At 38.0% G+C, this 27473-nt stretch overlaps 1 protein-coding gene across 1 annotated transcript; it reads left to right on the plus strand.

Annotated features, from left to right (window-relative positions):
* Window positions 1-2676: 2676 nt before the first annotated feature.
* Window positions 2677-25742, plus strand: LOC127446615 (transforming growth factor-beta receptor-associated protein 1 homolog). Its single transcript, XM_051707674.1, has 12 exons — window positions 2677-2800; window positions 3510-4211; window positions 5562-5756; window positions 18469-18623; window positions 18723-18805; window positions 19461-19802; window positions 20147-20204; window positions 22361-22504; window positions 22641-22787; window positions 23093-23252; window positions 23914-24350; window positions 24442-25742. Exons 2-12 carry the CDS (start codon window positions 3524-3526, stop codon window positions 24625-24627), a joined length of 2595 nt encoding a protein of 864 aa, XP_051563634.1. The 5' UTR covers window positions 2677-2800; window positions 3510-3523; the 3' UTR covers window positions 24628-25742.
* Window positions 25743-27473: the final 1731 nt, after the last annotated feature.

A 27473-nucleotide genomic window follows, 5' to 3' on the forward strand; every position in this document is an offset into this window, starting at 1 on the left:
ACTTATGGTAATAAAGCAGTTATAATGTTTTTTATTATTATTATTTTTACACTATTCATAAGAGAAAGGTTGAGGAATACTAAAGAAGTGTGGGCATAACTCCAAAAAAAATGTGAAAAAAATGATGAGGTACAGGGGGTGGAATGATGTCACTAAAGACTTGAGGTATGCATTAAGGTTTAAACATCTTTTATAATGTCACTGATATGACTGGATTCTTCATTTCAATTGAGTAGTCATAATTTTATACATATGTTTCAAAATTACAATTAATTTCTTGAGGAGTAACTGTTTAATGAGCACCTTTAAAATAGGTTATTTGCTCTTAACTCGCATATAAATAAATCCCTGATTAAAGTTTAACAAAGCATTACTAATGAAATTACAAATGAAGTACAGATTACCAAATTATTCAGACCTCAGATTATTCTGATTATATTGTTTATACAATCCATTTCGGTTTCTATAAATGCTCCTGAATCCAAAAAGCCAGGGCCCATATGACACTTTATGGAGGGCAGGACTTTTAATTAAACTAAATAAACTTGGAATAGGGGGGAGAATGTATAACTGGATATTAGATTTCCTATTTGAATGTACATTCCAGGTAAGAATAGGGGAAGAAATGTCAGCACTGTATGATATTATGAATGGGACTCCACAAGGAAGTGTCATCAGTCCAATTTTATTTAATTTAATGATGAATGATATATTTGAAAAAGTTAAACCAAATATTGGAAAGGCATTATATGCCGATGATGGAGCAGTATGGAAAAGAGGTAGGAATTTAAGAAATGTAGTTAAAGGAATACAAGAAACAATAAGTGAAGTTGAAGAATGGTCAATAGATTGGGGATTAAAATTTTCAGTACCAAAGACTCATATATGATTTATACAAAGAAAAAGAAAATGGAACAAATGATTCTGAAATTATATGATCAACCACTAGAAAGAGTGACAGAATTCAAGTATCTTGAATTAATCTTTGATGAGAAATTAACATGGAAGAGACATTTTAAGAAAATTGAAAACAAATGTAAAAGTATAATAAATTGCATGTCTTCAATAGCCAAGTATGAACGGGGAGCCAGCAAGAGTTCACTGTTACATGTATATCAAGCCTTAATACGTTCTAGTATAGACTATGGGTGTGCAGTGTATGGGGCTGGATCTAAATCAGAATTGAAGAAACTGGATAATTTACAGTCTAGAGCACTTAGAATCTGTTGTGGAGCAATAAGATCAACCCCTTTAGATCCCATCAGGGTTGAAATGGGGGAGATGCCATTAGACTTAAGAAGGGAAAAACTAGCTATGATGTATTGGGTTAACTTGCAAGGAAGTGACAACAATCATCGCACACGCACACTTTTAAAAGATTGCTGGGAATACAAAAATAATGGAGGAAATAGTTTTGGATGGAAGTATGAACAGGAAAAAGCAGAAGAAGGGTATAGTAGTAGTAATGAAATCAATATTTTTATAAGAGGACATTTTTACTCTCTTATGCAGATGTTTACAGATGGATCTAAAGATCCATTAAATCAAAAAGTTGGTATAGGAGTATATATTCCGAGATTTAAGACAAAAATAAGTCTAAGAATAACTGATAAATTGTCTGTATATTCCACAGAGTTAATTGTTATAATAGTAGGGCTACAGTGGATTGAACAGACTAAGCCAATTAGGACTGTAATTTGTTCGGATTCGTCGTCAGTTCTTAAAAGTATAATGTCTACAAGAACTGACAGAGAAGATCTACTGATGGAAATCTAGACATTATTGTACAGATTGAAAGCAGATATAACAGTGTACTTTTGTTGGATACCGGCACACATTGGGATAGCAGGGAATGAAATAGCTGATAAGTTATCAAAAAAAAAAAAAAAAAAAAGCATTAAAGAAAAACTTGGTGGATATTAAAGTACCCCTGGGGAGAAGTGAGGTAAAATCAGTGATTAAAAAGAAACTAGTAAATTTATGGCAACAAAGGTGGGAAAATAGCAGCACAGGGAGATGGTATTATAATACTGCAAAATTAGTAGGAAAAGAACAATTTTATGGAAGGTATAGAAAGGAAGAAGTAATGATCTCCAGATTAAGACTGGGACACACAAGATTAAATTCAACACTTGCAATAATGGGGAAGCATGAAAATGGTATGTGTGATGAATGTGATGTTTTAGAAACAGTAGAGCATGTATTTTTTTAAATGTAACATATATGATGATCAAAGTAGTAGTCTTTTTAATAATATAAAGGATAGACCAGTAAATGTCACGGACCTCTTGGGAAAGGGTTTGAGAGATTCTCAGACATATAGGGCTTTTTTTTTAACCTTTTTAAAGAATACAGGACTAGAGCATAGGATATAATGTATGGGGATTGTGATGCTTCTGCCCATCCTGGAGGTTGAGGAGCCCAGTGGAAGCTGGAGGAGCTGAACACGCAGCGCCAGCTGAAGCATGGGCTCTGATCCTCTGGGGTGGGTGGGGCATTACATCCTCACTTTTATTTATATATATATATATATATATATATATAATACAATTGCATCACCCATGTAAGCTATACAGTAGGTGGCGGTAATACTCCTAAGGAGTGAACTGCCATTAACAAGACGAAGAAGTAGTAGTCAGAGCCCACCCTCATCACGTGACCGGAAGTATTTCGGTGGAGAAACAGGAAGCGCAAAAGCAAGGCTAGCAAGAGGGAGGTGGAGTGGGGCGTTTGAATGAAACGGGCAGGCCTTGAAAACGCTGCCATCACTCTGATCAGGACCATACTGGCCACGGCTGGGGTATGACATGCGCTCGGTTCTCTCTCACATTACTTGTTGCCTCATTTGCGCTCTTAGCACGCCGCAACACATACACACTCACCATAAGATACATAAGCTGTATGATGCCCCCAAATTTTGTAGGCTGCTCACTAGATTTTGAAATGTCAGACATGGTCTTATTTCTATCTGTCGTTCAAATACATGCTCATTTTGGGCTGTTGAATGGATGTGAGAGCAAGCACTGAGCGACTTTGGGCTTTCCAGTGTGTTGATGCATATATTTATTTTAGTTTTGCTATCGTGGCCTTTGGTTGTTTGAACAAAACATTATTTTTCAAATAACTGTCACAAGCAATGCGGGTCTAAGGGGGGCTAGGGGGATTTGCTGATGATAGAGAGCTATTAAGGTTATCGCACCCGAGTGTATACAAACCACAGGTAAATAGGCAACTGCTTTACTGTCAATAGTGCTGTGTCTTGGAGTTGTTGGTGTTAGTAAGCCATTTGTTGTATTTCTGTTACTCACGTTACATGGAGAGGCATAGATGTAATTACATAGTAAATTAACTTTAAATAGACGCACAACTTACATAATGGTGCAGCTCATAAACCGTAAACATGTACACACATCAGCCTCTTCCTTATAGTTAAGCATGTTTTATACCCATTGTCAGGGTGAACCTTGTCTTACTGTTTGTTTCTGTTTGCCTTCTCTCTCTTGCCATAGATGTGGGTGACACCATGAGTGTGAAAGCTTTTGAGCTGGTTTCCGCCGTGGAGCGGGAGCTGGTGATGGGCGAAAAGGTGCGAATTAACATCGAATGCATAGAGTGCTGTGGCAAAAACCTGTACCTGGGAACCAATGACTGCTTCATCCATCACTTCCTACTAGAGGAGCACACAACAGCCAAGGGGAAGCTGGCCTACAATGCCCAGAAGCTCCTGCACAAATACCTGGGCCTGAAGAAGCCAGTGGTGGAGCTCAAGGCTGCCTCGGCTTTGGAACGTCTCATTGTCCTCTGTGATACAACCATCACTGTTGTGGACATGGTTACCCTGGAGCCTGTGCCCACCGGGGGCACTAAGCTCAAAGGTGTGACTGCATTTTGTTTGAATGAGAACCCGGTGACTGGGGACCCGTTCTGCGTGGAAATGGCTGTGGTGTCGGCACGCAGACGGGCTGTCCAGATCTGTACAGTCCACGAGGACCGGGTGCAGATGTTAAAGGAAGTGACCACACCAGAGCAGCCCTGTGCCCTGAGCCTGGATGGGTACTTTATCTGCCTGGCCCTGCCCACACAGTACATGATTCTGAACTACAGCACAGGAGCCTCTCAGGATCTTTTTCCTTACGACTGTGAAGAGAGGAAACCCATCGTCAAGAGGATCGGCCGGGAAGAGTTTCTCCTGGCTGCCCCAGGCGGTCTTGGTGAGTTAAACAATCCAAAACAGCACTGATTAGAGATGTTTATTTATTTATTTTTTTAATACATCCAGATTTTAATACAGATGAGCATCCACATGATGTTTTCCTATGCCCCGTGAAATCGCTTTGGTCAACACAGACATTCAGATGATCAATTCAAAGAAGATCTTGAGGCTGCCATTCAGAAGATCTACAAAACCTTGTTAGACATGAACATTTGGATGGGATTGTTTTACTGATTTTCCTTATGTGCCATCATAACTGTCATGTTAAAGGTGATGGAACATTCCACTCATTGTGTGTGTTTTCACTAATCATGTCAAGCTGAATTGACTTGTAATCATGTGCAGGAATTTAATTATAGTTATCTATAATTACATTTTCACTTGTTAAAATGCTTATTTTTTATATCAGTAATTAGGTTTGCTCTAGTAAAACTGTAATTCTTGATTTAAAAAAAATAACGTAATTTCTTGTGGAAAATACCCATTCTTGATATCAAAAATGGAATTTCAACTAGTACATTTTTGAACCTGTAACTGCATTTTTACTAGAAGAATTTCACAATCTATCCATTAATCCATACAATCCTCATATATCCTTCAGATAGTGCAAATGTCCAGTTCTAAAATCAATTACAACTGGTAAAAATACTAGTTTTTGATATCTCAAACTTGGTTTTCACTTTGGCAATGTCAGTTTCAGAAATATATAATGATACTGTACCTTGTAAGGAAGGCTTTTTAATATAATCTTTAATTACTCTTCAGATTATCGATATCTGAAATCCATTTCCAAAGGGCTTTCAATAGCCTGATGGATCATTAGTGATTTGGTTTGGACAGAAAATGTTAATAAGGCCTGCTTCTGTGTGATCTGTGATGCAAACCGCTCATGCTCAGATGATGCTTGCACTATCTGTGTGGACGTAACCCACACAAAACATTGCCCTCCTGAAAGTTTTCACATTTGCTTGGAAAAGGTTTTCAGCCATAACAGTAAAAACTTAATTCTACTTATAAATCAAGGATTGCACTTCTCTAAAGTACAGCTGTGTTCAGTGTGTTTATGAAGGTCTTTTGGACTGTTGAAGATTGTTTGAGGTCTGAATTCTCAGTGTTGGTGTTATTGAGAATTCCTTTATATTCTCACTAGTGCATTTCAAAAGGAAGTGCCTATTTATATGACCCTGATGAATTGATTTCTAAGGCAAATGCATTTATTGTTTGTTTGTTTATGGTTTCAGTATAACTTCAGTCACACCACACTTTAGATATGAATCGCTTTTTTCGGCTGTCACCATGGTGATCATTCATGATGAGTCATGCTTCTCTCTGTATCTTTCTCTCTCAGGGATGTTTGCTAACGCAGAGGGCATATCTCAGCGTGCCCCAGTGAGCTGGTCAGAGAGCGTGATTGCGGCGGCTGTGTGTTTCCCTTATGTGGTTGCGTTGGATGAAGGCTTTGTGACCGTTCACAGCATGTTGGACCAGCAGCTCAAACAGACAATGTCTTTCAGAGATGGACAACTCCTGCAGGATTTTGAAGGTAAGAGTCCTCTCCCATACATTTCCTTTTGTCTTTTCTCTCTTAGGCCTGTTTCAGATTGTAATTGAAGCACATAAGTGGCACTTCAGTGTAACTGTGACAGCAGGCTCAAGTTGTGACTGACAGCGTTGCTGTTTTTTTTTTCTTTTCTCCCCTTTTCTCCCCAATTTGGAATGCCCTATTCCCAATGCGCTCTTAAGTCCTCGTGGTGGCGTAGTGACTCACCTCAATCTGGGTGGTGGAGGACGAATCTCAGTTGCCTCCGCGTCTGAGACAATCAATCCGTGCATTTTATCACGTGGCTTGTTGAGCGTGTTACCGCGGAGACAGTGTGTGCAGAGGCTTCATGCTATTCTCTGCAGCATCCACGCACAACTCCCCATGTGCCCCACCGAGAGCGAGAACCACATTATAGTATAGGAGGTTACCCCATGTGACTTTACCCTCCCTAGCAACTGGGCCAATTTGGTTGCTTAGGAGACCTGGCTGGAGTCACTCAGCACGCCCTGGATTCGAACTCGTGACTCCAGGGGTGGTAGTCAGCGTCTTTACTCGCTGAGCTATCCAGGCCCCCCTACAGCATTACTGTTAGTAGTTGACCGTTATATCACAGAGGCAGATAAATCATCCGATATTTGGTATTTTTTTTAGATTATCTGCGTCTGCACTATATATAATTGTAGGGTTGCCAACTCTCACACATTTGGCGTGATACACGCTTTCAGGCCCAGTTACGCTCTCACGCCACCCAAATAAATCTCACACCAAAAAACAAGACCACGTATTTCAATGTAAAATAAGTAAAACATAGCTACAGATCTGCTAATAAGATTGTTTTCCATCAGCATGGGGCTTAAGCCCAGTATACACTTTACTTCGGTCAGATGTGAATGCTAGGCGTCTGCGTATGCAAATTTTGTCTTCAGCAGAGTGCACGAACACTGAACGCATGCGGCCCGGTTTTTCTAGCTGGGCCTACTCTGAAAGCACAGTATGTGCACCTCAAATTATTTGCATTAATTAGTGGGTCCACAAGGTGGCAACACTCACAGAATATGATGTAATCGCATGTAAATGTGTCGTTAAACAACAGGAGGCAAATATGGAAATAAAAACAGTGGATGAGCACGTCAAAAGCATGTATGTAAGGAGGTCAGGAGATACCTGCATTTTACAACTCAAATCTGAAGGAATATAAAGACATTTATGAGTCTACACTCTTGATGATAAATAGTCCATTCTCTCATAACAGTCTTAGCACGCATTCTCCAGCTGCTTTTGTATGTGCTCACAGTATACTTTGAAAGGCTTGCGTTTGACCGTACGTAGATGCTAAGCATGGACGTCAAAAACTAAGTATATTTTGGGCTTTAAATTTTCAGGCCACCGAAGCAAATTTAATCAAATTAATCTTGGGTTTGGCCCTTTATGAGCACTAAATATGCATCCCAAATTCATTGTGCATCTGCGTGGTATGATTGAATCCTGGTTTCGTGTTGGTGTCGGGTGAAACACCACAGCGTGCTTTAGAGATAGGATGGCACATATCGGTTGTGCGACTGTTCTACTAAAGCACTTTGGAGGAAGTCAAACCTCTCAAATGGCTAAACTGCTTTGACATTAACAGCTAGGCCTGACATTAACAGCTAGGCCTGTCGCAATTATTAAATAACCATCTGATCGTGGTTATCTGCTATAAGATTATTTGAGATAACTGCGATTATTGTGCACTTCAAATTCCAATCACATTTTAATGAGCAACTAAGGGAATTAAGAGAAAAATATAAATGCCATCAGCGGCATGTTTGTGTGTCATTAAGTTGAACTCCGAGCGTCACTGAGCCGCACCGTGGACGTCAACCAAAGCAGCTCCTGTCTGGAAGAGCGCGTGAAGCTTTTAAACTCCTGCGAAAATATAAACCAACATATCAACTTTGATTGTGAATGCAAAGCGCTCTGGTTTCACTTTAAATGATCATGTAATGGCAAAAAAGGTTTTGCTTCATGAGAAATAAGGACTTGTGGGTTTAAACAAAGAGCATTAAAATAATGTATCAAAGTGAAGAAATTGGAACAGAAATATTTTACTATTGCATAAAATAATATTATATAATAATATATAAGATAAATACAATAAAGATATATATTGTATATTATATATATTTTTTTTATTAATTTTTTTTTTTTTTTTTTTTCTTTTATGAGTTCCAAAAACAACAGTGTAAATGTAAAATTGAAAAAAAACTAAAGCTGACCGAAAAGAGTTGCAGAGTTGCTGTTGTGCACGTGTCCACAAGCCTGCGACGCCGGACCCGTGTTAACGTGTATTGGTCGAGGAATCGCTTAAAACAGGGGTGTCAGACTCAGTTTCATCCTGGGCCACATCAGGGTTTATTTGTGCCCTCAAAGGGCCTGTTGAAAATGTGGCACCTGCTTTGGTAGCACCATGCAAATAATATTACATGTTATGTGCATTGAAATGCACATTTGACAATACAGCATTGATTTTGAGGTTGGGATGCAGATACAAATTACAAATTTACAACAGTAACATCTGTGGAAAATATAAACACCAAATTTTTATATGGCTAAATTGAAATATTCTGACAGTGTGAATAAATTGGGTCTTCTTTACAGATTCCTTTTTTTCAGGCTCCTACTGATTAAACTACAGTCATCTCTTGGAATTTCTAAAGGCAAACAAAACAACTTACATTTTCCTACAATTAGAGAGCATTACAACAGAACACATTTTATACAGTTGAAAAACTGATAGCTTGGTCCATAATAATTATGAAAATTTACCATAGTCCTTCCAAAATATCCATAGTTTTATCAATGGTATTTTTAATAAGACCATGGTAACCATAGGTAAATCCATGCATGGCACCTCACTACCATGATTAGTAACTATGGTTTCTATATAAAGAACTGTGGCATTTATTTTAATGAAAAAAACTGCAGTCTAAATACATTTAGAAACTTTTTCTGCCACAACTACCATAGTTAGTACTAGAGCCCGACCGATATGGGATTTTTGAGACTGATACCGATTTTAGAGGGGGGAAAATTCAACAATTACCGATATGGTGACCGATATAGCAAATTTTTGAGCTGGAATGAAAACAGACCTTTTCTATGTGGATTGTGCACCGATATGACTATGCAAAGGTACTCAGAAGGCTGCTTTCTTAAATATTTTTATCAAAGAACATTTTACATTTATTATTATTATACATTGTCAACTAATTCTAGAAATGAACACTGAGAAAATAAAGAATAAATAAAAATACAATAAATAGCTTAATAAACATTGGTACTGTATGTTTAGTATCAGTCAATTGCCCACCATTAAAATAAAGAATAAATAAAAATAAAATAAATAGCTAAATAAACATCATTACTGTATGTTTAGTATCAGTCAAATGCTGACCATTAAAATAAAGAATAAATTCAAATAAAATAAATGGCTAAATAAACTTCAGTACTGTTTAGTATCAGTCAATGGCTGGCCATTTAAATAAAGAATAAATAAAAATAAAATAAATAGCTAAATAAACATCAGGGGCCGGTTGCACCAGCTACACGTACGTTACAACTTAGCCTATAGTTGTGGCGTAAATAGGCACTAAGTCCCAATTTATGCTCTACTAAATATTTGAGCACTGCACCATTAAATTCAGGTTGAATGTAACCCTACACATATAAACTAAATATATACGGCAGCCTCCGACCAGGAGTAACTGATGGAATAAAAAAGCTGACTCATTTAATAACATCAATGAGCTCATGTTTTGGTTGACAGGCATCAGTCCTTTCGACATATATGATGGTGTTGGCATTTACACGTTTATATTTTCGAGAGAAAAAAAAACTTTTAAGTGGCTCTTCAGCATGAAACCGTTCTAACGGTGCCGTTTTTAGGGTATGTTGCCCGGTGTCAAGTTTCAACACATTCAAAATATATATATAGGATATTTAAATTAATAAATGTCTATTTTTCCAGCCTGTTGTATTAGTATTTATTACCACTCATTTAGTTTAGATACAGTTCCTATATATTATTATTTACACAGGGCAAATATACTATTTATTAAGGGGCCGTTTACACGACAACGTTTTCAACAAAAACCGGAAAACTTTGTATGCGTTTTTGCTGTTCGTTTACACGACAACGGCATTTTGTTGCCTGAAAGCGCAAACTTTTGAAAACGGGCTTCAAAGTGCAAGTTTTTGAAAACGATGCCATCATCGTCTGCGTGTAAACATACAAAAACTAGAATTTGTGAAAGCGATGACGTCATGCGTACGCGTATTATGTGTTCAGTCTATAGGCATGCGCGCTAGTACTTCAAAACAATGCGCGAGACATTCAAAACTACAATGGTGGACTACAGGACTGTGTTTGTGCTGCTCAAGATTTTAAGTTTATTGACGCTTCTCCAGCAAAGTGTAGATTTACTACATCACTACTACGACCAGCGATCGCCATCTTCATTGTTTGTATTCACTGCTCTGTGGAAGAATGCTTACGTGCGCATGCGCGCAGTAGTTTCTTTACAAAGTGACATCGCCAACTACTGGCCTGGCATGCATAAAGCTGTGTTCACACTGCAGCGACTTTGTGGCTTGGTGTCGCTAGACTGTGATCTGTGTCGCTAGTGGGCGTTCCTACTGTTTGTTGCTGTAACGTTATTGGAGGACTGCACATCTGGCAATAACGTTTAAAAATGTGATCACGGATGAGACCTAATACTGGTTCAATTAAGATATCATTACATTTGGACAAGGAATCACTCTTGTCTCTAAAATTGTACATTCTGCAGTGTAGAGTGTTTTATAAAATGTGTAGCAGTGTTCAGTGTATTAAATCATTAATAAGGCAATCAATCTATCATGAATGAATGAATCAAACTCACTCGGAATGAAGACCGTTTCTGACACGCTTTTCCACGCATCATTGTTTTCCATGCATGTGGTTACAGACAAATTATATAGAACAGAAAAAATCCCTCACAACGCTGAAACTTCTCCTCTGTCTTGCGTGCACTCGTCCCCAGTCTGCCATGAGACAGATGACGTGAGCTCTGCTGTCTTCGCTCTCATTGGCAGTCGCTCATGAATGTCGCTCGTCATTTGCATAAAGTTTACATTTTCTCAACTTGTCTTGTCGCTCTCCACGGCGATCTCTGTCGCCAACGGCCTCGGCAGCTTGTGTCGCCGGAAGTCGCTGTGCTCTCATTGAAAATGAATAGGATCGTGTTGCTGTCTCGCGCGATGTCGCTGGCAGTTTGAACGCAGCTTAATACAGCGTTTTTAGTCATTTTCGTGGATCCATGTGAACGGGGATCGTTTTGACAGCGTTGTCGTCTGTACGCGAAACTTTTCAAAAACGCAAAGGAAAAACTTTTCCGTTTTTAGTACATCGTTGTCATGTAAACGTACCCTAAATCTACTTTTATTACGTATCCTATTTTAATATCTAGAAAACCAGACTTTTAAATATTACATTTTATAAATGCAATGACCGGAATTGTTCGGTTGAAAGGGGTACCAAACTGTGAATCCTGAACAAAACAGTTTGGTGAATACATGTTTACTCATTAGCTTCCACTCAGCTGACAACAATGAAAGTAGCTACATGGTTAGCTAGTTAGCTGTAAGCTCGTTGCTATGGTGAGTAAAAGATGGACTTATTTGCTTTCCAGCACTGTGTCTCACCAACTAGATTACAGCGAAGTGTGAAATCAACACTCACCACACACAATCCACCACCGCACCGTTGTCTGTTGAACTGCAAAAAGATGCTCTGATGTTTACCTTTCAATCTGCTACATTACTTACTGCTCTGATAAACTATAGCTGGCTATATGGGGTCATTTTTTATACATTTTCCAGTATCTATTTCACAAACTAGTTAGCAATTTAACAGAAGAGACCGCTCAAATCTTGGTTTAACTCTGCCCTGTCTGCAGAACCACCATCAGTTCAGAGTCCGCTCTGTAAACAATGGAGTCGGAGCGCGCTTTGCTGGACAAACTATGCTATGACACCAATTCTAAAGCATTGTTTTCTGCATTTTATGTTCTGAAAAAAAGTTTTCATATAGGCACATACCGGTAAAATATACGCCGATACCGATATATCGGTGAAAGGCTAATATCGGCCGATAATATCGGTCTGGCACTAGTTAGTACAGTACATTTAGTGTTACAACAGTAAATCCATGGTACATTTTTGTAAGTGTTGTGATTTGAGAATTGAAAATCCTTCTAATTTAAGCTTTCTCCTGTTTTCTTTGTCAGTGCCATTTAGAATGTGAGGACTGTTTGTTTTAAACTAGTTTCATTGCCGAGACATAAGAGTTTTGCAACAGACAATTCTGTATCACATTCATTACAAGTTTCGCAATCCCCACTGCGCATCTCACTGGTTCACAAGCACATTTAAAATAGTCCGTTCAGTTGAGACCAGTCCGCGAATTACCGCACCTTCTCTGCGCTCGTGCTGATGATTGACCCATGTAGCGCTGTTTCATTCTGCTTTTTAAGCGAGCAAAATGCACTCCAGAACGTACAGATGACAGAGGAAGTTTCAGTAATATTCAGGAGGCACGGCTGCCTCGCTGTTGTGAGATTTGTTTAGGCATACGTCAGCATGACATCAGAGCAAGTCGGACCACACTCTGACACATTTCTAGCCGGCGTGCACCTCATGGTGATCATCGGTGATTGGTGCTGCACGGATGTTTCTCATCTCAAATGAGCCTTTTGTGTGAGTGTGATGGGGTCTCTTTCGCAGTGTACAAAGTGCACAGCTGACTGGCTAGCAAGCGGTATGTTGAATCAAGAATATTAAATGAACCATGTGAAATCCTAAGAGTAGCGCTCATAATTCATAAAATGCATATTGGTGAAACACTGCATCTCAACTCACTCTGAAAATTTTGTCGAGATCTATGAAACATGTTAGGTTGTTTTGCGGCTTGTTTTAATCGCAGTGATGTGCTGCAAGTAATAATGTGCAATTTCCCACATTCTGTTTATGTTGCATTAAGTAATAAGCGAAAAGATTGCCCTCAAGTAACATACATATACAGTTGAAGTCAGAAGCTTACATACACTTAGGTTGAAGTCATTAAAACTAATTTGTTTAACCTCTCCACAGATTTCATTTGAGCAGACTATAGTTTTGGCAAGTCATTTAGGACACTAATTTGTGCATGACACAAGTCATTTTTCCAACAATTGTTTACAGACAATGTTTCACTTTTAATTGACCATAGCACGATTCTAGTGGGTCAGAAGTTTACATACACTAAGTTATCAGTGCCTTTAAGCAGCTTGGAAAATTCCAGAAAATTATTTCAAGCCTTTAGACAATTAGCCAATTAACTTCTGATAGGAGGTGTACTGAATTGGAGGTGTACCTGTGGATGTATTTTAAGGCCTACCTTCAAACTCAGTGCCTCTTTGCTTGACATCATGGGAAAATCAAAAGAAATCAGCCAAGACTTCAGTTAAGAAATTGTGGACCTCTACAAGTCTAGTTCATCCTTGGGAGCAATTTCCAAACGCCTGAAGGTACCAAGTTCATCTGTACAAACAATAGTACGCAAGTATAAACACCATGGGACCACGCAGCCATCATACCGCTCAGGAAGGAGACGCATTCTGTCTCCTAGAGATGAACGTAGTTTTGAAAAGTGCAAATCAATCCCAGAACAACAGCAAAGGATCTTGTGAAGATGCTAGAGGAAATGGGTAGACAAGTATCTATATCGACAGTAAAACGAGTCCTATATCGACATAACATGAAAGGCTGCTCAGCAAGGAAGAAGCCACTGCTCCAAAACCACCATAAAGTCAGACTACAATTTGCAAGTGCACATGGGGACAAAGATCTTACTTTTTGGAAAAATGTCCTCTGATGAAACAAAAATTGAACTGTTTGGCCTAAATGACCATCGTTATGTTTGGAGGAAAAAGGGTGAGGCTTGCAAGCCGAAGAACACCATCCCAACCGTGAAGCATGGGGGTGGCAGTATCATGTTGTGGGGATGCTTTGCTGCAGGAGGGACTGGCGCACTTCACAAAATAGATGGCATCATGAGTAAGGAAAATTATGTGGATATATTGAAGCAACATCTCAAGACATCAGCCAGGAAGTTGAAGCTTGGTTGCAATTGGGTCTTCCAAATGGACAATGACCCCAAGCATACCTCCAAAATTGTGGCAAAATGGCTTAAGGACAACAAAGTCAATGTATTGGAGTGGCCATCACAAAGCCCTGACCTCAATCTGATAGAAAATTGGTGGGCAGAACTGAAAAAGCGTGTGCGAGCAAGGAGGCCTGCAAACCTGACACCAGTTCTGTCTGGAGGAATGGGCCAAAATCCCAGCAAATTATTATGAGAAGCTTGTGGAAGGTTACCCAAAACGTTTGACCCAAGTTAAACAATTTAAAGGCAATGCTGCCAAAGACTAAGAAAGTGTATGCAAACTTCTGACCCACTGGGAATGTGATGAAAGAAATAAAAGCTGAAATAAATCCTTCTCTCTACCATTATTCTGACATTACAGATTCTTAAAATAAAGTAGTGATCCTAACTGATTTAAGACAGGGAATGTTTTCTACGATTAAATGACAGGAATTGTGATAAATTGAGTTTAAATGTATTTGGCTAAGGTGTATGTAAACTTCTGGCTTCAACTGTATGTTTTTGTCGCATTTTCGTTTATTGCCTCATAAAACATAAACAGAATATGGGAAATGGCTTGTCGTTAAATACAGCTGATGATCCTGAATTAAAACCAGCCCCAAAACAATGTAACAAGGTGCAGAGATGTTGAAATAATCCACACAGAGTGACATTAGCTTGGCTTTCACCTGCTATCACTCACATAGAGACGGTGTGTGTGCGCATGCACAGTCTTTGATGCTGCCTGTGTCGCTGCCTGAATGAAAGGCGTCGCAGGCAGTCAGAGATTCTCAGCCGCAAGTAAATGAACCGTAACAAATTATCAGCGAAAATATAGGTGCGATTAATAATATTTAGATTTTCCCGGTTATCGGCCACTGATATATCGTGCATCCCTAGGTTTAAAGTCTGGACCTCCATGAATTATGGAGAAAGTTTTTCTCCTGTTCTAATGATGTCTGATATTCAACAAACTGGCCATGTTTGCCTTAAAATATTTCAAGAGACAACTTTAATCATTAAGATTGATGAAAGGAAAACTATATTCCAGGAAATTAATTTTTCACTAGAATTACAGTCCAAGATCAGTAAACTGGTCTACTCATCAGTACAGAGAATATTATAACTAGCCTTATCCACAATATTCTCAGCAAGTCCACTGTATTTCGCAAGGTGGGTGAAATTTCCAGTTGGCTGGCGGAAGTGAGATTGGTTGGCGTTTTGTGTGTAGCTGGTCAATGCTTGCTTGCGTGTCATGTGGTTAGATTCTTGCTTTTTAAATGTTGTAAGATGTCTTAAAAACTTCCCGGACAATGTGTGCAGTTGGTTATCCTGAATGGTTATCCTAATAATCAAGCAAAACTAAAATTTTGTCTAAAACAGCAATGCTATGATCACCCGCAAAGCAAAGCGCTCCAGTCCCAGATGCTGCTTCTTCCATCAGCTGCCTACAGAAGGATTGGCTTAGGAACATCTGTTTGAAAAAGCTTTGGAATAAATTTTTGTGTGCTCTTTTCACTTTATTGGCAAGAAGTCAACAGTGGGGATTACTTATATTATCCACCGTTATGGTCCAGCTATGATAGATGTCCAGAAATGGGCACAATGAATTACATATAAACAATAGCATTATTGTGCCAACAGGTGTGTGTACTTGTGCTGAAAGTTCATTAGAAAATTTGAGAGTTTGTTAATTTCTATTTAGCATATTTTTTTGTGAATGCTTCACATGTTTTGAAATGGCATTATTACTGAGGATAAAAAGGAACCGTGTTTTACCTGAACTGTCTGTGTTCAGTGATGATGTTTTCAACTGTTTTCATGCTGTGATGCTAAATGGATAAATTCTACAGTGGAAGACCATAATTATTAGATGAGACATGTACAGTAGTGAGATGTTTTATCACATTTGAAATGGACTGTTTGGTAATGAACATGCAGATACTGCTGCAAAGAAAGCTCTCACTCTGATAATTACAGACTGTCAAGTCTCACCATCAGATCTCAAACCCGTACTGAATATGTATATATGTAAAAAGTGGCGAATGGAACAATTGCATCCATAATAAGTTGTATGAAGTCAACCCAATTATAAATGAAAGATCTTTCACAAGTTTTCCTTTTGAGTGTAGATATGACCAGACTGTTTACACAAGATGCCGTATTGGTCATTCTAGACTTATGTTTTTATTGAAAGGTGAAGTGACACCAACATGTGATATTTGTCAGACACCACTGTCCATAAAACACATTTTACTGGAGTGTCCTAATTTAAATGCCACTTTGCAACGTTTTTACTCAAAGTTTTTTAGTGGATGTTTTCAAAAATGTCTTACCAGGGAATTGTTTTTTATTTTTTTTTTATCAAATATTGAAATGAAAGGTCTTATATAATGTTCATTGTGTATATTACTGTTTTATATACTATATTGTGTATATTACCTTTTTATAACTACCTTGATCTTGCCATGAAAATAGCCAGTGATGCTGATATGGCAATAAAAATAAATAAATCACGTTTGAAATTAACTGTATTGTGATTTTCCTCTTTCCTGCTTTTTTCCTGCCTGCAGTTTACTTTCTTTTTAGTGTCTTTTGCAGAATGTGCTTGTCTTCCCTCCCTTAAGGGAAAAAGGTGATTTGGAAAACAGTGTGGACATTAATTCAGTATCAATTAAATTTATTTTTACAGCTAGTGCTTTTAATAATACATACTGTTTTATAGTTGCTTTACAGAGAACATTGAACTTTTGTATACGATGTATTGTGTGGCTGCTAATACATCGTTATTTCCTAATAAATTAAATATATCAACAGGATCAGCTGTCAACACTGAAATATTTCATGTAGGTTATAGAATTTAGATATGGATATTATGTATGTAAACTAACAATTATATAGCTAGATTGAGCTTACTACACAGTCATCTCCCGCAAAATAATTGTATTTAATCCGAAAAAGGCAGGATGACAGTATCATCGCCTGAGTCCTGCAATACACAAGCATCCTGCTGTCTGGACCTCTCCTGTATCTGCAGTAAGTACAGAGTATAATCTCGGTACAAACTCTTCAGGTTCTGACTAGACTAAATATATGCTTTAAAATAAACATAATTATCTACAGTTCTCAAAACATGTTCTACTTGACAGCTGTGAAGGTGCTAATAGGCTACATAGCTTTTCAGGTTAGTCTGCTCAGGTTCTCAGATGGATAAAGACTCAACAAAATAACTAAAATGCTTCTGTTTGCGATATTTGGCCATCCTCCTCAAACCCATAACCATTAACAGATAGGTGGAAGAACAATATCACCTCGCTATAATTCTGTCATTTTTAATGCTGCATTAGTACATAACGATTGTTTATGCTTAACCAGAGGTTCCGCCCACATCGTCCGCAAAGCATCATGGGACTAGGAATATTGTGGTAAAAAGTTGTTACTTAATTGAAATTATATGTTGATTTCCCATAGCACCACGAAGTTAAAAAAAAAAAAAAAATCTGTTGAATTTAAAATGTTCCAGATGCTTAGATCAAAAATAACTTAAATATATACAATGTAAACATGAAAAGACCATGAAGTTTACTGTAACTGCAACCAAAGACAATTTTCGACCACATAAAAACCTTGGTTGTGCCATAGCGTATGTGTTTTGAAATTGTGTATGCCATGTTAACTGTCATAAGTGAGCACAAAAATGCATAATTATTTGCAGTGTAGGGTTACATAAGGTTATGTTTGGTGTTACAAATTTAAGATGGTAGGCCTACTACTAGTACAAATAATGTGCATGTGACTTAGCACATGTCATCAAAATCTCACTCCAACCAGGTACCCAATTTTGACAACCCTGAAATTGGCCACTATTTATGTCATATTCACTGTGCAATGTATGTACATTTTGTTTGATTCATTCTTTTTCTGAGAAAGTGCAATTGATATTGTGCACATACCGTCCATGGTTACTAGTGTGCACTGTTGTCCTCCTTCCTTCTATTAATGCTTTAACAATTTCTTTATGAATGAACAAATTACTAAAATAGGATGAATAAATAGAAACCAGAAGCTGCCGTCTACCATCTGAAATGCACAAACATCTTTTTAGAGTTTTTTACTTGATTTCTATTTAAAAAAAAAAAGAATATACAGATTTTTTTTTTTAGCAATTTTATGTACCCTACATGTTATTCACTATCATATTAAATAGGTATACTCTGATCGAACGACCACCGATCAGTATCGACCAATATTCCCATGACTCGACTGGTGGTCTCATAATTTGGCCAATCACATCAACCGATCACCCATGTTGCAAAAGACACGCGGCTCTTTTAAAACTTGAGCATCACTGTCAAGTCATCACAGGTCTGTGGGGAAAACTAGCTGAAAGTTGTAAGAGACTTAAAGCACCTAATGTCTTTTTCCCCTCAGAAGCCTGTGAATTGCATCTTTCACTCATTTCCTCTCTCAGGTATGATGGTGTTTTTCTCTTTGTCTTGTCCCTTCCCTCAGGTAAGGTGGTGTTGGCTTCTACAAAGGCAGTTTATATGTTGGTGCCTCTCCCTCTGGAGCGTCAGATCCAAGACCTTTTGGCAAGCCATCGAGTCGAAGAGGCACTGACCCTCACAGAAGCTGCACAGAGAAACATTCCCAAAGAAAAGTATCAGGTACGCTGTTCTGACAAATGGCGAGACACGAGAGTGCTTTTGATAGATGGAGTATTTGAGATTATAATTGATGATTTCTCTTGTCTCTCTTTCTTTTAGAAATTGCACAAAAGAATTCTCCAACAAGCAGGATTCATCCAGTTTGGCCAGCTTCAGTTTTTAGAAGCAAAAGAACATTTTAGGTGAAGTGCATCATTTTGTCCTGTAATTAATACTGTGAACTGCCACTCAGGCCCAGATGTTTCCGAGTATGACTGAATGGAGTTAATTAACTTCTTCACTAATAGCTTCTTCTCCCTCTGCACACATGAGCCTAATTGCTATATGCTGATAGATAGAGAACAGAAACTTGTCTAATAGCTGAATAAATTGCCCACAGAATCATCTGTGGATCTACCATGTTGAATTTGGCATGTTTTAAGCTACCAAATCTGTCATATGGCAAGAATTATTAATTCATTCAACCACAGATTGCCAATAATACATTAATATTCAAGACATTCTACTGTTGTAGACATGCTGAGTAGATATAACTGGATTGTTTTACTATGTAAAAACATCCCTCCATCGTAAGAGCTGACCATAGAATTATGCACAGAAATGTCAGTTTCCACCATAATGTGTATTTTAAAATAATTAAATATAGCGTGAAAATCATTTTTAATAATAAAGACAAAAACTAAAAGTTTATTTATAAATGTCTCAGACATTGAAATGTGCTCATCCATTGGCATCTAAACATTAAAGCTGTCTTTGAATACATCATTTAAATAGGAAACTAATTAATATACAAAATATCTCATTTTATAAATGTTGTTTATGTGGTGCTCATCTCAGGAAGGGACAGCTTGATGTACGGGAGCTGATCTCCCTTTATCCACTGCTCCTACCCGCCTCTTCCTCCTTCACACGGTGCCATCCACCACTTCACGAATTTGCTGACCTGAATCATCTGACGCAGGGGGACCAGGAGAAAGTACAGTGCTTCAAACGTTTCCTCATTAGCTACCTACACGAGGTGCGCAGCAGCGACAGCGCTAATGGTTTCTGCGAAGACGTGGACACAGCATTGCTAAAGCTCTATGCAGAGACCGGCCACGAAAGTCTCTTGGACTTGCTGGTCTCCGATAACGCCTGCCTCCTGGCAGACAGCGCCCCCTGGCTGGAGAAGCATCACAAGTGGGTACTCGCTTTTATTGTTCTTTGAGTAGACACTGAACAAAAGATTCTGTCTAGTTTTTTGGGGGTTTTTTTCAAGAAAGCAAAGAGTCCCATAGTTGATGCTTGCAACACCTTTGCTGAATATAAAATGTTTTGTAGTGTTTTGGTTGTTGTCATTATGATGCTTTAGTCATCCATGCCCTCTGGCCTTTTATTCACTGCAGTTGCAGAATTTGCAGTTGCCATGGCAGCACATGAATAAAAGTTTTGATAAATGTCAGTGTTTGACAGTGGTTGAATAACTGTGCTACAATGCTTGAATGATGTGTGTGATTGACTGTTAATGACATGTCTTTCTTCAGGTATTTTGCCCTTGGCCTTCTATATCACTACAATAATCAAGATTCTGCTGCTTTACAGGTGGGATCTGATTCTTGTTCTATGATCTACTTGAACTTTTAGGTTGTGGTTACAAGCTAGTAAAATTTGCTGCAAATGTTAAAGGAATATTTAGAATTTAATACAAATTAAGCTGTATCAACATCCTCTGTGGCATGTAGTTAGTTACCACAGGGAATAATTTAGACTCATTCCTCAGTTTGAAAATACAAAAATGTGTGTCGTGACCAGCTAAAGTAAGGGAAAACAGTTAAAATCTTTCAACTCGTATCAATACCAGCTAAAATAAGTAAACCAGTTATTAGTGATGCAGCAAAGTGAAATTTCTTGGCCAAAACCTAATATTCTGGACACACTAGTCCTAAAACCAAAACCGAACATTATTATTTTAAATTAGACTTTGTTTGAAACAACTTAACAAATTGTAAATATAATATTTTTCTTAGTGATTAAACTTGTTTTTTCCTTCAGGTTGCATTAATACCTAAACATCTAGGCTCCAACAACTTCTAAAATGTTGGATAATATATATTTTTTTTAAATTACACAACTCTATAGAAAACCGACTTTTGTCTAATATAAGCACATCTTTATCGTATTAAGTCCTTAAGAATAAACAACAAAGTACAAATGCATAAAGAAAAGGTGGCATGTTCTTTAGTAACAAGCTTGTATGGATTTTCACATGCAAGTTTGTGTCTCGACTTGTTGACCGTCAATGTGCGCATCTCAACTTATTAAAGTCAATATATCATCAATCATCTGCCGCCATTTAAATGGAATTAAATCATGATAATTTCTAATGAATGCTGCTTTTCTTCATGTCATTAGCTTTGTGTCCATCCATGTATTTTTATGCGAGATTTGGGATATTGCAAACCAAAATGCTGTATGGAAACACCAAGATGTGGATAAAATCTCCAAAATGTGCATTAAAAAAAAGTATGCGTTGGATTGAGGTGGACATTTTTTTTATTTGATAAGAAGACATGCACATAAACTATGATTGAAACGCATGCGCATCAAGAAAGTCACGTGACTTTGTCTCAAGACGTGTGACTGAATATTGATTCATAACTGGACTAACCATCAAACCAATATCATTGCATAGCATCTCAATTGTTGCCAGTGTTGTGCCGAAATCTTACTGCCCGCCAGATTATGACCCCCCGCTACCTGATTGTCCCTTATCCCTAAAGCCCAAGCCTACATCCACCCCTAATCCTAACCTCATTGGTCTCTACCCCTAAATCCCATCCCTACACCTACCCCTAAACACAAGGATACTAGGGAGTCAAAATTCAGCACTACACTGAAGACAAACCTGTCATTAAAATGATTGACTACATTTACTTCCCAAAACTGCCTGACATGCTTTCGTTCCCAAATATAAGACATTTGCCGCTGATCGCAAGTGAACATGAGCTGCATGAGAGTGTTTTGTCTGGGCACTCTTAACAGCAAGTAATTTATTACATTGAACAAAAGAGCCACAGTGGCTTCCCTAGTGGATACAACTTCCATTTTGTGCCAATTTCCCTAGAACTTCCAATTTTGTTTTCTCAAACACATGGGATGAAAACGTTCTTTATTCGCAAATTGTTTGTGATATTCTGTTTTTTTGCAACAACTAAATTCAAAACTTGGATGGAAACATGTATTTTGTTTCTGTAATTGGATTTTAAAGTAACCGTTTCTGTTAAAATGTTTGACTGAAAAAGAGAAAAAAATGTGAATGGCATTTTAACGGCAAGTAATGGTATTTTATGGCATTTTTGGCCAAATATTTTCAGTGGCTGAAATTTTGGTTCTTTCCTACCATTTACTACTAGTTCCACTACTAGTAGTAACAGTAGTAAAACTACTACTAGTAGTAGTAGTAGTAAACTGGTTAATCCTTTAAATTTTGCTAAGTATCTGCGAGGATACCGGGAGGAACATGGAAGCTTAATTGTCTCGTAGCGGTCTCTAATATTTGTATCGACAAACATACTGTAAGCCGGGATAAGAGAAAGTGTTTTAACATCGAAAATATTACACACTTAATGACACAAGTTTTAACCTGAAATTTTCCTTTAAGCAGGATGTAATTCTATTGAATAATATTACACTTGAAAAAAAATACAAAGACTCTCAAGTAATGTATGACAATTTTCTTTGGTCCTGTCCTGTTGTAGATGTGGGTTAAGATTATCAATGGGGAACTCCAAGACTCAACAAGACCGGATCTGTTTGAATATGTTGTGGACTTTCTTAGTTTCTGTTCCAATCTTGACCTTGTGTGGCAGCATGCGGACTGGGCAATACAGAAAGATCAAAAGGTGTGTTCTTTATCCACATCATAATGTACCCTTTGGAATGAGAGGGATCAATACTATATGGGCCTTTCATTCACATACAGAATATTTCAGAGGATATTATTGACTGGTAGTATGCCTTCTCTTGTATCACCTAAAGATTGGTGTACAGATCTTCATCAAAAGGCCTATCTCTGAGGACAAGAAGGGGCAGTTAAACCCAGATGATGTGATTACATATTTGCGGAAGCACAATCAAGCCATTTTGCTCTACCTGGAACACCTGGTATTAGAGAAAAGATTGCAGGTAAGAACACCACTGTGCCTAAGAATTTTCCATGGTTTATTCCAGTGCTCTACAACTAGTTGAGTGGTATTTGTATAGTAATTAAGGATCTGGGCAAGCAGATAAGAGGTTTTACAAATCAATTAACAGATTTCACCATAGTATCCTGAAGCAAGGCATTTAATCCCTGCTTGCTTTTAGCACTGTCTTTGAAACTGTTCTGCCTGGCAGTTTGGATAAAATAATCTACTAAATGACAAGGTTCTAATTTTTAGATGTCTGAAGGTTTCCTCTGTCCTTTGTGTGTTGTGTCTTTGCTACTACAGAAAGAAAATTATCACACACATTTGGCTGTGCTGTATGCAGACAGAGTGCTGGGCCTGATCTCACGACCATCATCCACTGAGGAGCAACTGTCTGCTGCTCGCCAGAAACTACAACGGTTACTGAAAGAGTCTAGTCTGTACAGAGTCCAATTACTAATAGGTGGGTACCCAATACCTGTGAACAAATGTCTTGGACAGCCCATTTTGTTCTCACTTCCTTTTGCTCCGTTTTCCTTTCAAATAGTCTTTATTTAAAGGTTCTAATTCTTTCCTCATTAAAAAACTCCTAAAGACATTAATAGTAATTTTGCAATATATGTAGGAAATCACAACCACTCACATTAAAATTAAGACTTCAGTCATATCAGTAAACTTATAAAAGCTGTTTTATTCTATATGGAGAGGGTCCACACATGGGGGCTGCCATTTTAGAATCACATGACCAGCCGAATACTACTCGTTTAATCTCAGTAACCGTCCTGTTATTTGACATTTTCACTCATTGATTAAATTAATCATGGCTGACTGTGAACACTACATTTCTACAATGGCATCTGAAACTGAAAACTACTGAATTTAAATGATGCTGCATCCAAGCCGCTAGGTGTCAGTCCAAGATGACACAAAGACAAAAGTTACTGAGTGACCAATTTCAGTCATTGATTTACCCCTTGAGAAGCTATGCAAAGAGATATTGATCTTTGTTGGGTTTGCAGATATGGCTCATTGTAATTGTTGAGTGTTCATGCACGCATGTTAATGTTTGTCATTAGTTTTAAACTCTAATGTGGTTCCAGTGCTTGTTGCTTGTGTGCTTGCAGGTAAACTTCAGGACTCCGAGCTGCTGCTACTTGAGCGAGCTATACTACATGGGAAGGTAGAGGAACATGACAAGGCCTTGCACATTCTAGTGCACCAGCTCAAAGACTCTACTGCGGCTGAGGAATACTGCTCCTGGGCCTCTGCATGTCAGGACCAGATCTACCGTCAGAAACTTTTCCAACAACTCTTGAGTGTTTATCTAGACCCGGATGTACCGGGAGGGGCACAAACCGTAGCCGCTGTTGACTTGCTTAACCGGCATGCTGACATTTTTGATGCAGTGCAAGTGTTAAAGCTCCTCCCAGAGGAGTGGTCCTTGCCGCTACTCCGTCCTTTCCTATGTGGGGCAGTAAGGGCCAGTGTGCATGCACGTTGCACTTCACAGGTTGCAGTGGGGCTGGCCCGAGCAGAAAACCTCCAGCTTCAGCATGATAGGGTGAGTTGAAGCTAAGCTTTAACTTCATAAAGTTCTTGATGAATTCGCTAAAAGAGCGTCAGTATTAACCATTGTTTTCTGTGTCATGCAGCTTAAGTATCGAGGTGGCCCAATATTAGTGTCTGAAAAGAAGGGATGCAAGCTGTGCCACAATACCTTTAGTGAGCCAGACTGTGCCTGCCTGCCCGGTGGAACACCTGTCCATATTCACTGTATCGCAAAGAAAGCCCTGGACTTGCCAGTAGAGTGGCAACAGGAAAACGGCAACCACATATGAAGCTGATCAGTACTGTGGGACAGTCAACAGATGCTGGTTTTGCACCTGTACCACACACGCATGGAGAGAGGGCTGAGTGCACCTGTTCAGAACCCATGCAAGAGCATTCGGAGCGACCAGGACCCTGCTATACAAATCTATTTCTCTGTGTGAGAGAGTCAGTCAGTGAATGAGTGTGCAAGTGTTTGAGAAACTATTTATTCTATTGTCCTTCTGTGTGTACATGCAACACTGACAATGAATATGAGTGTTTGAAAATTTTAATGAACATCAAACAAAAAGTTAAACATCCAAAAAATTTGACATTGTCTCCTGGTTGATCTTTTTAGCATTGCCTTATGATGACTGGTTCAGTGGCTCTGTTGTGTTTTTTTTTTTTTTTTTTTTTTTGTGCTTTTAAATGCAAATAAATGTATTGTAAATGTTTTATAACTCAAAATCAGTAAACACTTACTGCAGCCTTTGGCAGCTGAAGTGTTATCCATGGTAACAATTTAACTGTTGTTTACAAATGGTTAGCATGGTTGAGGTAAAAATACTTTAAATGTTTCAGTCTCTTTACCATCTCTTCCCAAAAAGCAGAACTGTCAAAAATGTGTGTATGATATGCATCAATGGTTTTCATCAAACAAACACCAAAGTTAAATTCTCTGTGCTCAAAGAGTGACAAGCCTTACATGATTACTTACATCCTCTGTCATGGTCCATTTATGGAAGAAATGCAAATTTTATTATCAATACGATTGTCTTCATCATAGCTAGGTTAAACCATTTAGTTGCAGACATTTGGAGAACTTCCATTGTAAACATTAGACAGAAAATGTAAGCTATTTTATCACACAACACTCATTTCCACAGATTTTTTTGCTTTTAAAGAAAAGGGACAAGTTGAAATCAATTTAGTAGTAATCACAATGCCACAAATGCTGTTGATTTAGCTTAACTTGTATTGAACCTGGAATATTCCATTAAGTAATTTTTCTTAGATTTTAAAGAATATATTAACCATATCATTAACCATTTCAAACCAATCAATAGACTCAGGCTGTGCTGTTTGTATACATGTTAGAAAAAAGCTAAAATTGCTTATTAAATCAAAACCATTTTGTTTCTCATATGCATGTGGTGATGTGGGCATGGATCCATGTGTCTTAAGAATGCCTAAGCTGTGAATTTTAATGATTACAATTTTTTTTTTAACAGATGTTACATTGTCTGATGTTAGGAAAGCAAGATAGCAAATTGCAGAAGAGGATCTTGCCTGAGAAAAATCTGTAACTTCATACTTGAATTAAGTATTTTAAAATTTCAACAGGTGTTTATAAAATTAGAAAAGTTCGATTTTTGAGATGCTAAAAAAAAAGCACATAAGCACTGCCTACTCAATCTATCCTAAAGTGACCTCGGCTATGTCTGGCCAAGGAACCATAGGATAAGAATAGCCTACAACATGAGACAGTGACAGGCTTGTTAAGTTTTCCAAAGATGGCCTAACTAGTGGTCATTAGTCACAAGGATGATGAAATTATCTCAGTTAAAAACACAAATAAGTATAACACTTTGGGTATTGTGCATAATACCCTGGTTTATAGATTCTTTAAAAGTGTGCAGCATGCACATGTTAATATGGCGACTTAATCTTGAAATGTCGGTATAGTAAAATGTACTTGCTCTATGAGGTCTTTGCTTTGATTCGCTTATGTTAGTCAAACAGTTTCTTCCATAAAAATTTCATCATCCTGTACATGCAAACAAATCTGTCCTCCCTCTTAATTGTCTAAAGAGAGACTCTTAATTTTTCAGCTTGAGCAAATGTAAAGGCAAATCCTCTTCATTGCTACATCTCTTTATATCCACTTAAATATTTTATACATATATATACACAGATACTGGTGTGTACATAATGTATTAATAACTTTGTTGCTTTGTAAATTAATGCCAGTGTGGGTGGAATGTACAGAATTTAAAGGACGTCCATTTTAATAAACAAGACTATGCTTAAATAAAAGTACAATTTATTAGGGATGCACCTATACAAAATGTGTGTGCTGACACTTATTACTGGAATTTAGAACAACATCTGCTGATACTGATAGTTTTGTGGTTCGGCTACCTTTTTTAAAATCACTGAAAATGTATTACATCTCATGTTCTTAATTTGCATGAAATTAATTCTGAATAGCCTCATGTCAAGCTCACATTATACAGGTAATATCTCTAAAAAATGTTATTAACTCCCATTAACTGAATTCTGATTGCTGTGTCAAGCTTAAAGGTAAGTAGTCAGATAATTGTAGGCCGATATCCATGTTTGGCTGATACATCAGTGCATTTCTACTGTTTATGATGTTGCATTTGATATAAATAATCTGAAAGAAGCAGTACCTCCATTTGAGTCTGGTTACATTTTGGAACGAGCTAACAATGGAGGGGTGATTCCAAGTATAGAGACGAATGGTTGGCCTGTTTTATTGCCTATATGAATTCAACATCCTTGCAGCAGCCTCATATGGCTGACTGGGTCTCTGAACAGACACAAGCTGCAGGGCCGTACTCTCTGGCAGCAGCATTGCAGCCTGCAGCTCTGGCATGAAATGCTTGCAGACTTCCCTGAATTTACGGATACGCCAGCAGTGAACCACAGGGTTGTAGACGGCCTGTAGAATAGTTAACTGAGCCACCGAATCCCCAGGCCGACCGAGTGTGTGGTTGAAGGCTTACAGGATGCTAACTATTCTGCATCAATATGCAGTAGTGAACTCACATGGAGACCTTTACTAACTAAAACAGTTTTCTAACTATTTCTATGTTGCAGGTATGGAACAAAATCTCACACCGTGGCTTTG

This window comes from Myxocyprinus asiaticus, chromosome 9 (assembly GCF_019703515.2).
Source record: "Myxocyprinus asiaticus isolate MX2 ecotype Aquarium Trade chromosome 9, UBuf_Myxa_2, whole genome shotgun sequence".
Taxonomy (NCBI): Eukaryota; Metazoa; Chordata; class Actinopteri; order Cypriniformes; family Catostomidae; genus Myxocyprinus; species Myxocyprinus asiaticus.

Excerpts from the sequence above, each read along its gene's own strand:
- LOC127446615 (XM_051707674.1), top strand. The coding sequence starts at position 3,524 with ATGAGTGTGAAAGCTTTTGAGCTGGTTTCCGCCGTGGAGCGGGAGCTG. Across the intron at positions 5,757-18,468 it reads ACTCCTGCAGGATTTTGAAG|GTAAGGTGGTGTTGGCTTCT; the intron begins GTAAGAGTCCTC and ends CCCTTCCCTCAG. Across the intron at positions 18,624-18,722 it reads TTCCCAAAGAAAAGTATCAG|AAATTGCACAAAAGAATTCT; the intron begins GTACGCTGTTCT and ends TCTTTCTTTTAG.